A 14,827-nucleotide genomic window follows, 5' to 3' on the forward strand; every position below is an offset into this window, starting at 1 on the left:
CTCTCATGAATCACATCTAAATGAGATGACCATATTTGTTCCATCCAAAATGAAAATTCTTGGAGCAATGAGGAAGATATTAATGCAGAGAAGAAATTAGATCGTGGAGCAGCAGCAATAGATAATGCTGAAAGACCCTTTTCCCTAAGCAAATCATTACTGATGTTCCTCTGCTATCCTTAAAACTTTCGGCAGACAGAAGTTTTATAAACATACCCTCCTGCTGCAGGGGTGGGCAAAATGCAGCCCATGGGCCAAATGCAGCCCACCAGGCCATTCTATCTGACCCACGGTGCCTCTAAAAAATTTAGAGAATTAATATTTATCTGCCCCTGGCTGCCTGTCATGCATCCCTCGATGGCATGCCAAAACACAGTAAGTGGCCCTCCACCCAAAATAACTGCCCATCCCTGTGTTAGAGGATATGGGGAAATTGTTTTCTGTTAATTCTGTTTCTTTAAAGATACGACTTAGGAAAGTTCTCTCTTTGGTGCTAAATGCCAGTAGCAGAAAGGATACAACTGCACTCACTCAGCTATGATTTTTTAACTTATTGAGGCAGGAAGAGTAGCAGACCACAAGGGAAGCCATGTGAGCCTGTCCAGTGAGCCTCATCAACAGCTAGGATTTCTGCTTCTGGAAACTTCCAATGAGTTCCTAATTGTGCAGAAAGTATCAGCTCCCCTCCAAGAAAAAAAATCCAATTAAAAATTTTAATTACAAAAGTAAATGAAATTAGAAAATATAATTGCAAAGATATTACCTCAAAAACATTACATTGATCTCAGAGGGGAATTGAGCATGTGAATAAGAATCATGAAAGATGGCCTTAAAATGTCATAATGGTAAGTAACCTCCCTTTTTCCAACTCTCAGATATATAACACTCCTCCTCCAACAGGTAGGCAACAAAGACCTATCATGGTACACAAATCCACCTGCACTATGTAATATAGGTAGCCTATGGTTCAGGCTTATTAACTACCAGCAAGCACATTTCTAGACAAATATATATTTGAAGGTATCTTGATTCTCCCTCTCTTCCTTCCTCTGTTTGCCTCTGGAGAAAACATATTGGTGTCTGACTGGCACCAGTCCCAAGATTTTGGAATTGCTGTCCACTGACTGGACTCGTACCTTATCACTTCCAAGACATAGCCTTAGAGGTTAGGGACAGACATTCAAAAAGCCTGAGTCTGAATTGATTCAATCTTTGCAGGTTAGTCTAATCTGGCTATGCTGAACCGGTTGGAAACTGGGCAACCATTCTCTCTGGACTGAGGAAATTTAGGCATATGCCTGCAGTGGCTCAGGCAAGAAGCCAGGGGGCACTAGAGAAGCCCTCTCTTCCCTTCCACAATGCTGAGCTGAGAGGGGCATGACCAGGCCCCGGCAGGACTTTCTCATTAGTGGTGTCTGCCTTCATCATCCCAGGCTCTTCCCCACTAGTTGCTGAAGGGGTAGTAGAGTTGTCAGTCCCCAGACCCTTGCTAGCACTCTGAGGCAAGGTGGGGTGTGCAGTGCATGCATTTGTTGATGATACGGGACTTTTCAATCTCCCTCCCTGCTTGTCAGACTGTCTGCAGAAAACTGACAGGTAAGCAAGGTAGCCCAGAGCTGATAAGAGTCTTTACCACCCACTTAGCAAAACAGTAGTAGCCTTTCACCCATTACTTCAAACTCTTCTTAAACAGCTTACCAGGGTGACCTGTTGAATAGTTCCAAAAGCCCTGTTCTGTCTGCCTGCCTGTCCCAGTGAAATTGGAGAGACACACACAGAGATGCCTACTGGCATTAGCTAACATACCACATGCCTAGAGTCCGTGGGGCTGGGGTCTGTGCTGTGGGAGATGGGAGGGGGGGATTTCCTGCTTGAGCAACAAGGTGGGGAGTAGGGTAGGGAGGAGCCAGCAGACCCCGGTGTGTTTGCAGTCGCTGCCGGAGCCTTATACAGCACTAGCTAGCATACAACAAGCTGGCTATGGTCCATGCCGTGGAGAGAGGAGGAAGGGATCCTTGCTTAAGCAGCAAGTGGTGAGAGAAGAGGCAGAGGGGGGCATGGAGAAGCCAGCAGACCCAGCCAGGGAGCAGAGGGGAGAGGCCATACCTGCTGTGAAGCAGAGAACCCTGCCCAGCCCAGAGAGCATGCTGGAATGCTGGGGGTTTATCTTAAACCAGCAAGGGGTCTCTGACAGACATTGCATAAACTGGTTTGAGCCCAATCAGTTAAGTCTGACACTACATTCAACCAGGTTTATCTCAAACCAGTGTCGGCCATTTTCAAGCTGGTTTAGGTGCACTGAACATCTATTCTGTAACAAGTTTAAACCAGTTTCTGATACCTAAACCAGTTTATGCGTAATGTCTGTCTCTAGCAGGGAGTTTCTTCTCATATGTTATAACCAGTGATCAACACTTTCACTTTGTTTTAGGATTGTGGGGTGCCCAAATTCCACTCAAAGAAGCTTCTTTAAAAATTACATAATCTAAAAATATATATATTAAACAGTGCCCACGCTGGAACCTTCTGGCCTTTGTTCTGACACCTTCTTTCAGAGAGAAAGCCAAATTAAAATTGAAAGTAGCTGTGTTTTAAAACTTAAACTATAAGGTCAGACAACGTGAATTCTGTCTTAAAACCAGAGTTACCAGTCATTCTGTTTATTTTAATTCTTGTAATATTTAGCTTTCTTCTTAAGTTTTCATAATCTACTGATTTCTATGTTCAAACTTTTAGAGTTCAACTCTTATCCTTTAACACTGAAAGGCAGTTAATCATTGAAAAAACCTTCTTAAGGATATGAAACACTCTCTATCACTTGAAGTTTTTTAGCTATAGCTCACCCAGACATTATGGCTTGATGTGAAAATGACTTGGTGAGGTTAAGTGGTTTGTTTTATACAGGTGATCAGACAAAAATCAACAAAACAGTCCCTTTTGGTCTCAAAATAAAATGTCTAAAAAGGCCACCATCTTAACAGGGCTAACCCAGGGTGGGGAAAATCCTGCCCATGGGCTGAATCCAGCCTGCCAAGCCATTCTATCCAGCCCACGGGGCCCCTAAAAAATTTAGAAAATTAATATTTATCTGCTCCTGGCTGCCTGTTAAAGATGACAGGAGTCAGGGGCAGTAGGGCCCAGCAGCCCAGCCCCATCCCACCCCTGTCATTTCTCTGCATTCTTGTCTGCGCACTGCTTCAGCACCACATGGCTCCCGGCTGCATCGCTAGACAATGGGAACACAGGGCCAGGGATGGGAGGTGCGTGTGTGTGTTCATTCACAGGGTGAGTCCCACCCCCCCCCACCATACATATGCTCCCACACACTCCTCATACTGCCATACATGTATACCCTCCACCATATACCTCACACACCCCCGCCACCCTCTCCCCCTGCAACTCCCCACAAACCCCATACCCACACACACGCCACATATCCATGTACACACCCACATGCTCCCTCACACCCCCACACCTATCCAGCTCCACAGACACACGCACACTGTCCCCCCTACCCCACAAACCTATACCCAGCCCTCACCCTCCCACAATATACAAGAGTAAGAGTTCATTTCACCTCTATGTACACTACACAAATACATGTAAACCAGGGCAAAAATATATTTTTAAATCAAATTAATGAATGTTTTAGATATTCACTTTTTAGAATATAATTTGGTATTTTTCTGGTTCTCAGATGGCAAAACCCCTTGCTGAAAGGAGCACTTCTAGGGGCAAGGGCAAGGACTTCAGGTCACAATATGGCAACCATGGGGTGGGGCACCCGTCAAGGGGCAGGGCTACCCATGTGGCCCTTGACAGCTTGCCAAAACTTGGCAAGTGGCCCTCAGCCCAAAATAATTGCCCACCCCTGCTAAGCTGATAGTGCCGCTTCAGGTATGTGTATAGGATGCAAGGCAGTGTCATGTGAGATGCCGTGCCTGCTAGCTCTTAAACTAGAAGCAGCGTAGCCATGTTAATGTGGCATGCATACCATTGAATTCTGCCTCTCAGGAGTGTCTCATCACAGTGCTGCTTTGTGCCCTGTAGTCATAGCCTTAGTGAGGGCAAGGTAGGATATAGGAGAATGTAACAAGACTACAAACTACCAGGCAGATATCCTGGTAAGTTCATGATAACAGAGAAATGAGGGAAAACTGAGGGAACTGCAAGGGACTGTGAGGTAGAAAGGACAGAATGAAAGGGAGTATGCATGAACAGAGGCAGCATAAAAGCTGATTAAGATGACATATGGGAAAAAGGAGTGCTGGAGGAGAATGAGTTGCTGGGAAATGCAAGGGAGGAAAGGAAGTGATAAGAAAGGGGAGAAAATAGGCAAGTGGGAAGGGAATGGAGGAAGAATGAGTATTGCACAGCTACTATCCCTTCACTCTCTATTCTCTCTCTCCAAGATATAAGGCTGGCAAGGCCTAGAATGGCTGCCCTTCATACCAAATGGGACAAGAAAGATGAAAGGCACATCCAGACTGCAATCCAGAGATGTCACTACCACTCACGTGGATATATCCAAACTACAATACTTACTTGAATCTAAATTACCCTGAATTTAAGTTGACCCCTGAATAATTAGATTCTATATATGGAAAATGTATAAATTTGTTATAATTTTCCAGGTATAGAATCTAATTATTGCAGGGTTGTTTTACACCTCCACCCCCCCTTATAACAAGGAAAGCACTGGCTAAGGGGGATCATGTAGCCCCCCTTTGATCTCTGCCCCCTCAGTTCTTCCCCCTGCAGCCTTCTTGCCCCTCTGACACCTTCACCCCCTCCACCAGCTCCCCACAGCTTCTGCCTACCCCCCCACCCATCTCCCTGCAGTCTCTGCCTCTCCCTGCCCCACTTACTGGCTGCTTGGGCTCTGTTCCTTCCCAGAGCATAGCACATGGAACTGCAGCCCCTGCTGCCCATGCAGCAGCAGTGGCACTGCTGATTTGCCAGGACAGGGAATGAAATTTTCTTGTGCTCTGTGCTCAGGAGGGAATCCAGCCCAAGCTTAAGCTGAGCTGCCTGACAGTAAAGGGGCGGGGGAAAGGCGGCCAGGAGCTGCAGAGGGCAAGTGGAGTGGGGGTCAGGAGTCTGCTGCACGTCTCAATTCTGAGAGCAGCTGCCTGTCTCCTCCCTTCACTTGTACATGAATCTAAGCTAATCTAATGTCTTTTCCCCCCTCCCCATCCTGATTCAACAAATACAGTAGCTTTAGGTCAAATACCAGTGGCCAGCTAGCTGCAGTAACATGTACCTCAGGGTTGGTTATCTCCCTGAATATTCATACAGATTTTGGGGTATATTCTGCAGCCCATACTGAGCTGCATGCTACCATGGCAAGACTGCTACCAGTATCTAAGCAAGCCAACTTAAAACTAATTTGAATATGTCTATATAAAAAAAAAATCAGCAGTAACGTCTTGGATTGAACTGCAGGCATAGCTTATGTGGACTCTACTCTGAAGAGGAGCCAAACATTAATTTTTTGTGGGTTTGTTTTTAAGTATTTTGATAAGCAAATTTAAAATCCATAAATGATCACATATACCTTAGAGAGTTGTGCCGTTTCCCTAAAGGCTAAATGATCAGAGGGCTGACCCAAAAACATTCTCTCTTTCTTTCTTTTTTATCCCATGATTGCTGCAAGATCAATTCACGATTTTTGATCACTTGAGCTTGACAATTTTAAAGTGTGATTCTATTTTGAAAAACAGCTATGTAGAAGTAGCATCCTGTTACTCAGCAGATCAGCTCCTTGAGTGTGTCACAGATGCATCTGAAGATTAGCAGCAAATTAAATCCTGTCTGTGAAGTTTAGTAGCCCTGTTCAACCTATGCAGCTGTGAGAATGACCTGGTTTTATTCTGCGCAACACACAGGCTCCCAAGTCAGTAGGATGTTGACTTCTTTCGGTCAGATTTAGCTTCCCAAGTGCCCGATTCACTTTTGGAAATAGGCCTTTCTGAAAATGTCGCTGTAAATTCCTACCAGTTAGTAGTCTGCAAGCTGAATGCAGGCAATGGACTTGAAAAAAAAGTGGCAATAAGGGCATAGTTTGAAGACAGCTGGGCTGACAGATGTCACAAAGGGTACATTTCATCTTGCAAAACCTCCATTTCACAGATGATAGTGCACAATATGGAACTACATAATACTAGTTTTCATTAAATGTTGTTTTAGAATAGAAATTCAAAACGTTCAGTTCAGGAATAATATGCAAACATGTACAGTTTATTTAGATGAAGTTCTCTGGAGCTACAACCATCTTTTTCTTATCTCTATATAGTCCCTAGAAAAATGGGCCTGGGACCCCTATGTATTACTATAATAAAAAGTAATCATAATTAAACTAACATCCATTTGTTATATCTTTTTAATCTTATTGTTATAGTATAAAAATATGTTCCATTTTAATGGAGCTTTGATCTTGAAAAATGATTTTAAAAAACTAGCCTTTAATTTACTGCTATTCTGAAAAATCTCTGCTGAAATTCTGCATAGTAAAGACACTCCAGTCACTACAGTTAATGTATGGCACTTTGTAGGTCATCAAGCAAAGATCTCTACCATAAAAGGTTGTCTTCAAGGAACACACTAGAATACTGAGGAACAGCAGCATTTACCTCCAATCAGAGATATCAGACATGGAAAAAGCTTATACTGTGTTTCTCATGTTCCTGTTAACGCAAGGCTACTCACCACTCTACATTGCTGAATGCTTTGTGCAGTCTAGCCTTCAATGGACTGTAGTGATGAGGTTTCCAGGTATTTCACAGTTTCATAAACCTCACAGTTAGGATGTATTTTCTGATGGCAGCCTAGATTTTTCATTTCATCTCATTAATTCTAGCATCCCTGTTGTGTATACACCCATCAAACATCTGCAGACTGTTATACTATCTCCAGTTTTTAACTATCATTTAGGTTTTCTACACACATTTGATTCTTTAATTTGCTTTTATAAATTTCAGTCTTTCTATTCTTGGTCATGTTTTGTTGCAGCAGTAGCTAAAACACCTTCTTTATCGTATGCTAAAATGGTTTCAACTATGTTACTACAGCCAATAATTATCAGATTTAGTACTTATTATTCATTAGTTGTACAAAACCAAGCCATGACAAATAACTAGATTCATTTATGCAACACTAAACTTCATCATCTCTTGTGCATTAATCTAAATACAAAATCATATCATTATTAATCTTGGGCTAGGAACTATAATCAACTTACTGTGTACCAAATTTCTTGTGTTTGGTAATTGAAAAAGCAGCGATGGTGAGGCCATTCAATATTATTGCTGGATACAGGATGTATTTCTCAAAACACTGAAGCCATACATAAAGTCTTTCAAACCACATTAAATGAGCAGCATCTGAAATACAAACCCAGATAGCAGACCATTGTGTCAAATTATTACTTTTTTATACATATTATATAAATAAAAGAGAAAAAACAAATGAGTTCTGGATTTCACATAGGTTAGTCTCATATGGTAGGCTTAACAATAATTTGCCTGCTACAACTGGTACATTAGTTACATGGTACAACACCTAATGGAATGCTTACCGTATTTTTTGGACCATAAGACGCACTTTTTTCCCCCCAAAAGTAGGGGAAAACGAGGGTGCGTCTTATGGTCCGAAGGTGTGTGTCCCGGGGAGACGGGGCGGAGCTTGCCCGCGGAGGCGGTGGAGCCCGAGCGGGACATCCGCCACTTGTTTACACTGGGAGCCGGCAATAAAAATGGCCGGCCACCGGCACACATAGTCTCTCCTGCCATAAAAACTGGGTGCGTCTTATGGTCAGGTGCATCTTATGGTCCGAAAAATACAGTAATTGTTTTGTCATATAGTAGTTATCTGTGGTTATGGATACTATGCAAGTATTTGCTTCTTCTTATTGTATCCCTCAGCCACAGGAACCAAATTCTTCCCCTCTTCCCCCCACCCAAATAAAAATAAAAAACCAAAATAAAATAAAACTCCCCCTAAAAAACCCAGCTGCTGGATACTGAAGCATACATTACAAGCAAGGAAATACAGTAATAAGTTTCGTTTGGTTAACCTTCTGCCAGGCAAAAGAAAAAGTAAAGTCTGCATGTGATTCACAGGAGGAGGGAAACAACAAGCAGGCTCAGTTCCCTAGCTGCCACTCTTCAGTCACTACAAGGAAAGATCTTTTAAATTCATGCTGCCTTTAAAATACCAGGAATGTATCTTATTCCAGGGTATGCTGTATATGAGAAAATATGGGTAAATAAATTATGATGGTACATGCTAAAGGCAGATGCTTGTTAATGTCATATTTTTGGCTGTCAAAAACCTGTTATTTCTCATATTTTTGCCACTTTTCTGCTTTAAACTAATCCAATTATTAAATATTACTAAATAGATTGTACACTTCAAGTGGCTGGGATGTGGGTGGAGGGGCAGTATAGTCTATCAGACAGAGCACTAGGTCTAAGAACAAATGGATTCTCTCTCCCAGTTTTACTGGATAATCTTGGACCAGTTACTCCACCAGTTTGTGAATGAGTTTCCCCAACTGTAAAATGGGAATCATTATACAGACCTCCTTGGTAAAGTGGACCAGGCTTTGAAACCTAGCCATGAAAAGTTTTAATATAGAAGCTAAACAGTATAGAAGCACTAATATAGAAGCTAGGCTGTTATCCCAAAGGAACCCTTAAAAATAAGCTGTTATAAAAAGGAGATAGAGCAGAAGCCAGACACAAACATATCTGATAAAAGCAGAACGTCAGGAAAAGAAATTTTCCAGCACTGGAGTACCTGATACAAGAACAACCTTGTTTGGATATCAAACACATTTCCATTTTTGCCATAGCAACATAATTACAATTGTGACAAATTGGCTGTAATTAGTGTGACAGTCAGTGTCAGCTAGCTTGGTGTGCCACTAGAGAGGTCTCACACCTTGTGAAAAATGTCTTTGTTGGCTCTGTTTGGTCAGCAAACTTTCAGTCATGTGTTGTGATCTTTTAGGCCATGGTATCAATTTGAAAAAGTGAGCTTATGGGATTTCTGAACTTAGTGCAACCAAATTTTCAGCTTCAGTGAAAAGGGTTGGGAACCTACAGCCCCTAGGCTGGAACTAGCCTGCAGAGCCATTTAAGCCAGCCCACAGACATAGGGCTTCAGTGGCACTTAGTCAGGGGAAAAGAAGCCTTTGGCAATAGTCGCTTTCCTCTGCCACCATGGGGAAAAGCACTAGCACAGGTACTTTTCCTGTGCTGCTGCCAGAAAAGCAGCAGCAGGGACTGGGTCCTAGTACTTGACCACCCCTGACTTGGATCAGTCTGGCCTAGAGCTTTAAAAGGTTGCTGACTGCTGCTCTAGTGGATTTCTAACAAAAATATACATTTGGGATACAGGATCAACATGATAGTTCAATGGCAGCAGGAGATATGCTTTGTGTGGATCCAGCAGTGTTCTACCAGTTATTAGAATCACCAGTTACTAGCAGCCAAGTGCTCTGCCCCCATGAGAGTCTCATATGCACAAACGAAGTACTATGTATATACACTGGAACTAAAAAATGAGCAACATTTTAATTACACTACACTACATATGTGTCATGTCTCATTATTACTGCACTGGTGAAGGAAGGGCAAGATGAATGTGTGATATAAACATGCTTCAGATTTAACTACATGTGACCTTGCTCCCAAGGGGGGTAAAATTCTCTCCAGTTTCTTTTGTACAAAGACCACTTCAGTCAGCAACAGTGAGCCCATCTCACAGGCAGAATTCCAGTCATGTACCAGTATATTCACTAGTTAGGAAATAAATGCTGTATGCAAGTGTTTCCCAAACCCTGTGCCACCTCTGCCCCTTCCACCCTGGTGTCAATTTGCCCAGTGACTGGGGAGGTGGGGAGGAGGCGGCAGCAGGGTGGCATGAGAATGGCTGACATGGGGTGCTGCCAATCGTCACTGCAATTTGTGCACATCCCTTGTAGGAGACGGTCATGCTTCTCCCCAGTAGGGCATAACCTACTGCTTGGGAAAAACAGGTTCATGCCTTTTAAGTTTCAGGGAAAACATGGGTAACCAGAGGGAAGTTTTCTAAATAACACCCATATTCTGCAGAAAGTAAATTAATACTGAGCAATACCCCTGCAGGGGACAGGCTTCTGTGTTCAGGGTTTCCAGCCACTTTATTTTACATGTGGCCACCTTATCCCCACAATAAACAAAACAAACAAGCATGCAAATAAAAAAACAAAACTAAAATCTGATGTCTTTCTTCAGGCCTTGAAGAGGACCACACAGGCTTTGTACTTCTTCCTTAGCATCACAGTCTGCTCATCTCTCTTGCACACTGCTCCTGAGGCTTTTAACCCTCCTCATGGCTCCACCCTAATTTTCTAATCATCAGTTGCAGCTGACTCCCAGACTCCCAAAGGCATGGACTTTTTACTGCCAGTCACCTATTGCTGGGTTTCAGCCTGTGAAGGCTGAGCACCTCTTTATACTTCCCTTCTAACATTGCACATAAACACAAAGAGAGGCTTTTCTGAGCACAGAGCGCTCCTGGATTCTGCAACACAGGCTTACCCACCTGCCCCAACCCAAAACTGAACTCTTCTAAGCAGCTACATGTTGAATGGACTGAAGAGAAAGTGGGGAGGATCAATGTATCAAGACAGGTTAGAGAGCAGATGGTTGCAAGACTCAAGGAAGGAGGTGGTTAAGGCCAGAAGAGAGTTTTAGCAATGTGGAAACAAAGAAGAGGTCAGACTTTACAAAGGGCATGGACAAATAGATGGAATGATTTGAAAACAATATAGTAAGGGACAAGGAGGAAGGAAAATTCTGAATTATCTATCCCTCCTTTTGCCCTCAGACCAGAACAATGGAGCTACACAAAATGCAGGGAAAAGAGCAGGGCTTAAGAAAGAAGATACTGTTACTAAACAAGACCATTTAAACTTTAGGCAGCTAGGACATACAGGCTAAGAACAGACATTCAAAAAGTCTGAGCCTGACTTGATTCAATCTTTCCAGGTTAGTCTTATCTGCCTATGCTGAATCAGTTTGTAACCACACAGACATCCCCTCTGGACTGAAAAAATGCAGGTACATGCTTGCAGTGGCTCAGGCTAGAAGCTGGGGGTGGTGCAAGAGCAGCCCTCCCTTCCCTTCCATAATGCTGAGCCAAAGGGAGGCATGGCCAGGCCCTGGCAGGATGCTCTAATAAGGGAGGGGTTCCTCCCCTTCCCCCTCGCTGGTCAGCCAGGGATCCAGCAGAGGTTTACACAGCATTTATCACCCCATCAGAAAAACAAAAGGATCTCTCATTAGTTCAAGCTCTACTTAAACAACTTGTTCCAATGAAGGAATAAAGGGGCATTACCAGCTACCTATTGATTAGCTCCAGAGAGCCCTAAGCCACAGTCCTGTCTGCCACAGCACAGACTGTAGCCAGCGTGTGGTATGCTAGCTAATGCTGACAGGTGTCTATTTAAGGCAAAGGGGACAGGGGAATCCCTGCTTTACCAGGGAGTGGTGAGGGGGAACGGGAAAGCAGGAGGAAGCCAGGCAGATCCTGCTGTACCTGCAGTCTCTGCCGGAGCTATAGTTCGGAAGCAGAGGGGAGTGGCCAGCCCTGCCATGCTGGTGCAATGAGCAGAGACGTGCCCAACAAACCATCTGGGATTCTGGGGAACTCTGATTTAACTTAAACTAGGAAGGGGTCTGGGACAGATATTGCATAAACCAGTTTGACTCAAATCAGTTAGGTCTGATGCTATATTCAACCAGGTTTATCTCAAACTGGTTTCAGCCATTTTCAAACCGGTGTATGTACACTGAACATCTGTTCTGTTACAGGTTTAAACCAGTTTCTGAGCACTTAAATCCGTTTATGTGTAATGTATGTCCCTAGCCACAAGGTAAACATGTTTAGATGGGTGAATGAATGGATGGAGACAAACTAGGAATAGACTGTATACATGAGAGGAGTCAGGGTACAAAGAGAAAATGACTGATGGTTCATGTGCGGATAAGATCACCCAAAGAGGCAAGAAGAAATGCCTAGAAAGAGACAGAGGACCAAGAAAGATTGCTGAGGAAGGAATGACAAGAAAAATATGACTAACAAGATCAAAAGCAGAAGAAAGGTAGAGGGTAGAGAAAAGGTCTCAAAATCTAGCCTGAAAAGATGAAACATGTTAGCAAGGGCAAGTTCAATGGAGTGGAAGTGGTAGATTAAAGAGGCCCCAGGATGGAATGAAAGGAGAGGAGCTCAAAGTAGCAGCTGCAGATTATATGTTCAGGAAGCAAGAGGGAAAGGCTAAAGACAGGAGTCAGTGGTAATCAGAGATGCAAGAAATATTATGGGTGGACAGCGTGGGGATGGAGAATACCAAATTATTCTTGTATTATAAGGAAAGAGACCTACAGAACTGTGACAAGCCAATTAACGGGTGACAATGAAAGAAAGTAGGGAAAAGAAAGTTATGAGACCGGAGACCAGTTGAGAGACAACATTAATTTTACTAAAAAGAGAAGAGAGAACATGAAAAAAAAGAGTAGGGGGGAGTTTGAATCTTGTCAATCTTCTCTCTCAAAATGTCAGTAAGAGGAGAAAAGCAGGAATTTTCAGAGGGAAAATGCTTACATAACAACCTCTTTCATCTAAAGATCTCGATGCTTCATAAACTTACTTGTTTTTGGTGCAGTACTAATTATTATTAATATTAGTAGCATCATATACATAGACCTTTTTCTCTAGTGATCTTAAGGCATTTTATAAAAATATCATTATTCCCAGGTTGCCAGTAGAGAAACAGAGACACGGAGAAATTAAATGATTTGCCAAAAGCCATGCAGTTAATCAGTGGCAGAGTTTGGAATAAAACATACCAAAGCTTCCTGAGTTCTACTTTTATCCACTGATACTGCTGTTTCAGGGCCTGATTAAGGAATAGGTAATGCAGGCCTCTGACATATGTCTTTGTTCTTGGGTTGTATGAGTAGAGCAGACGCTTGAAATACTTGAAAACATGTCCTGAATGTAATCAATGCAGAAGCAAAGAGAACTGGTTAGAGAACGATAATTCTGTCTCATGAATTTTTGGGCTAAGTATAGACATTCAGGGGTGTTAGTGGGAGGTTAAATTGGTTCAACATGGCTGTCCAATATCAGGTAAGTCAGGAGGGGGGTGGGGGCTAGTAGGGAGGTTGGGGGTCCAGCAGGCTGGATGAGATTGGGGCTCTCTCCTGGGGGATGAGGAAGGCATGACTGTGAGGGGTGGGGAGGCAGGTGCGACCCATAGGTGGGCCGAGAGCACAGGCAGGACCCACAGGAGTCCTGTGGGGGTAGGCATGACCTGTGAGTGAGGTGGGGAAGGTGTGACCCATGGGTGGGGAAGGGACAGGTGCAACCCACAAGGTTTTGCTGGGGTCCAGGTGTGTCTGACAGGATCAGGAGGGTTTGCAAGTTGCATGGGATGGCTTGGGGGATCAGGGGCTACTTTTAGCACCTTGCCCCCCTCTCCAGCACACGTACCATCCCTCCCTGCACTGGGACATACTTGCTTGGCTCCAGCAGTAGTGAATGCGGATAAAAGCAGCTGCACCTGGAGCAGCTTGTGGGATGGGGGTTGAGAGTGCTGACTGAAGTGGGGAAGCAAGGGTCCGGGGAGGGATGAGAGGGGAGGGGGGGGCAAAAAACAGACAAGTGTGAGGGGAAGGGGGAAGTGAAAAGAGCACCCCCAGGGTGGGTCCAGTACAGGGGAAGTTCCATGTACCAGTTTGACCTAAATTGAATAAGTTTGATACTACATAGCTCCAGGTTTATCTTAAACTGGGTTCTCCAATTTTTAGACCAGTTTGTGTGCATGGAACTTCTGTACAGTTACAGGTTTAGACTGATTGCTGGTCACTAAGACCAGGTCTGTAAGTGTAGTTGGCACCGGGATGAGCTAAGTTTAAATCAGGTGGCCATTTTGAACCCAATTTAACCTCCTCCAGTGTTTGTACTTGGCCTTAAGGTTTCAAACTTGGTTTTTGTTCCATATTGGAACACAGGCAGACCATTTGGAATGTGTCAACAAAAACGGAATAGTGTTAAAATATCTGTTTTCAGACTGGAACCTAAGCTTTCCAATTCAGGACAGTGTGTGTGTGTAGGCCGAGGCCTTAACCACAAAGCTATACAGTTCAATGATCTCTTCCTCTCTTTTTCAAATCTTTCTAGTAAAGTTTTTGGGTTAATCAATGTGTCTCTGAATATTTGGCTTCAGATAAACACCATATTTTGGGAAGATGATTTTTTGGCAAACGTGTGCTGACCAGTTCTAGAGATAACTGCTGACCCACCAGATAGCCAGAGTCAAAAGCATGAACTGTCCTGTTCTCTCTCTGCAGAGTTGATATGACTCTCTGCTGTGTAGACCTCTGCCAACAACAACTGAAGGCGACTCTGTGGGTGTGACAGGAGAAAGAAAATATAATGGTCCTAGCCCATCAAACCAAATAGATACCAACTATTCTCTTGCATAAATATTTGGTTTCTCACAGGCTACTCCAAAAGGAAAGGGGTGTCCCCTCCCCCTCACAATGGGTGGAGCAATGACACATATAAGCTGCCAGGGCACACAGGTGAAGCCATGAGTTGTGGCATGCTCGGATTACCTAGCTCTGACCTTAGACTGCTTCCTGTATCTCTGCATAGGCTGTATAGATCTGTACAACAGAAGTTGCTGGCTGCACTTAGTGAAATAATACTAGGTGATAGATTAACTACCTTTTAAGGGTGTAGTGGGAGGCATTATGATAATAGTTATTTTACA

The 14,827-nt window shown here is 43.5% G+C and overlaps 1 protein-coding gene across 1 annotated transcript in view; it reads right to left on the bottom strand.

Annotated features, from left to right (window-relative positions):
- PCNX2 (pecanex 2) overlaps positions 1 to 14,827 on the bottom strand; it is a 269,742-nt gene that overhangs the window by 124,051 nt on the left and 130,864 nt on the right. The window contains exon 20 of the mRNA XM_090044227.1: positions 7,241 to 7,382. Coding sequence (XP_089900353.1) covers positions 7,241 to 7,382 — 142 coding nt within the window. The remainder of the gene's footprint in view (positions 1 to 7,240; positions 7,383 to 14,827) is intronic.

The sequence above is a fragment of the Crocodylus siamensis genome, chromosome 1 (genome assembly GCF_052110815.1).
Source record: "Crocodylus siamensis isolate JL-2025a chromosome 1, ASM5211081v1, whole genome shotgun sequence".
Classification (NCBI taxonomy): domain Eukaryota; kingdom Metazoa; phylum Chordata; order Crocodylia; family Crocodylidae; genus Crocodylus; species Crocodylus siamensis.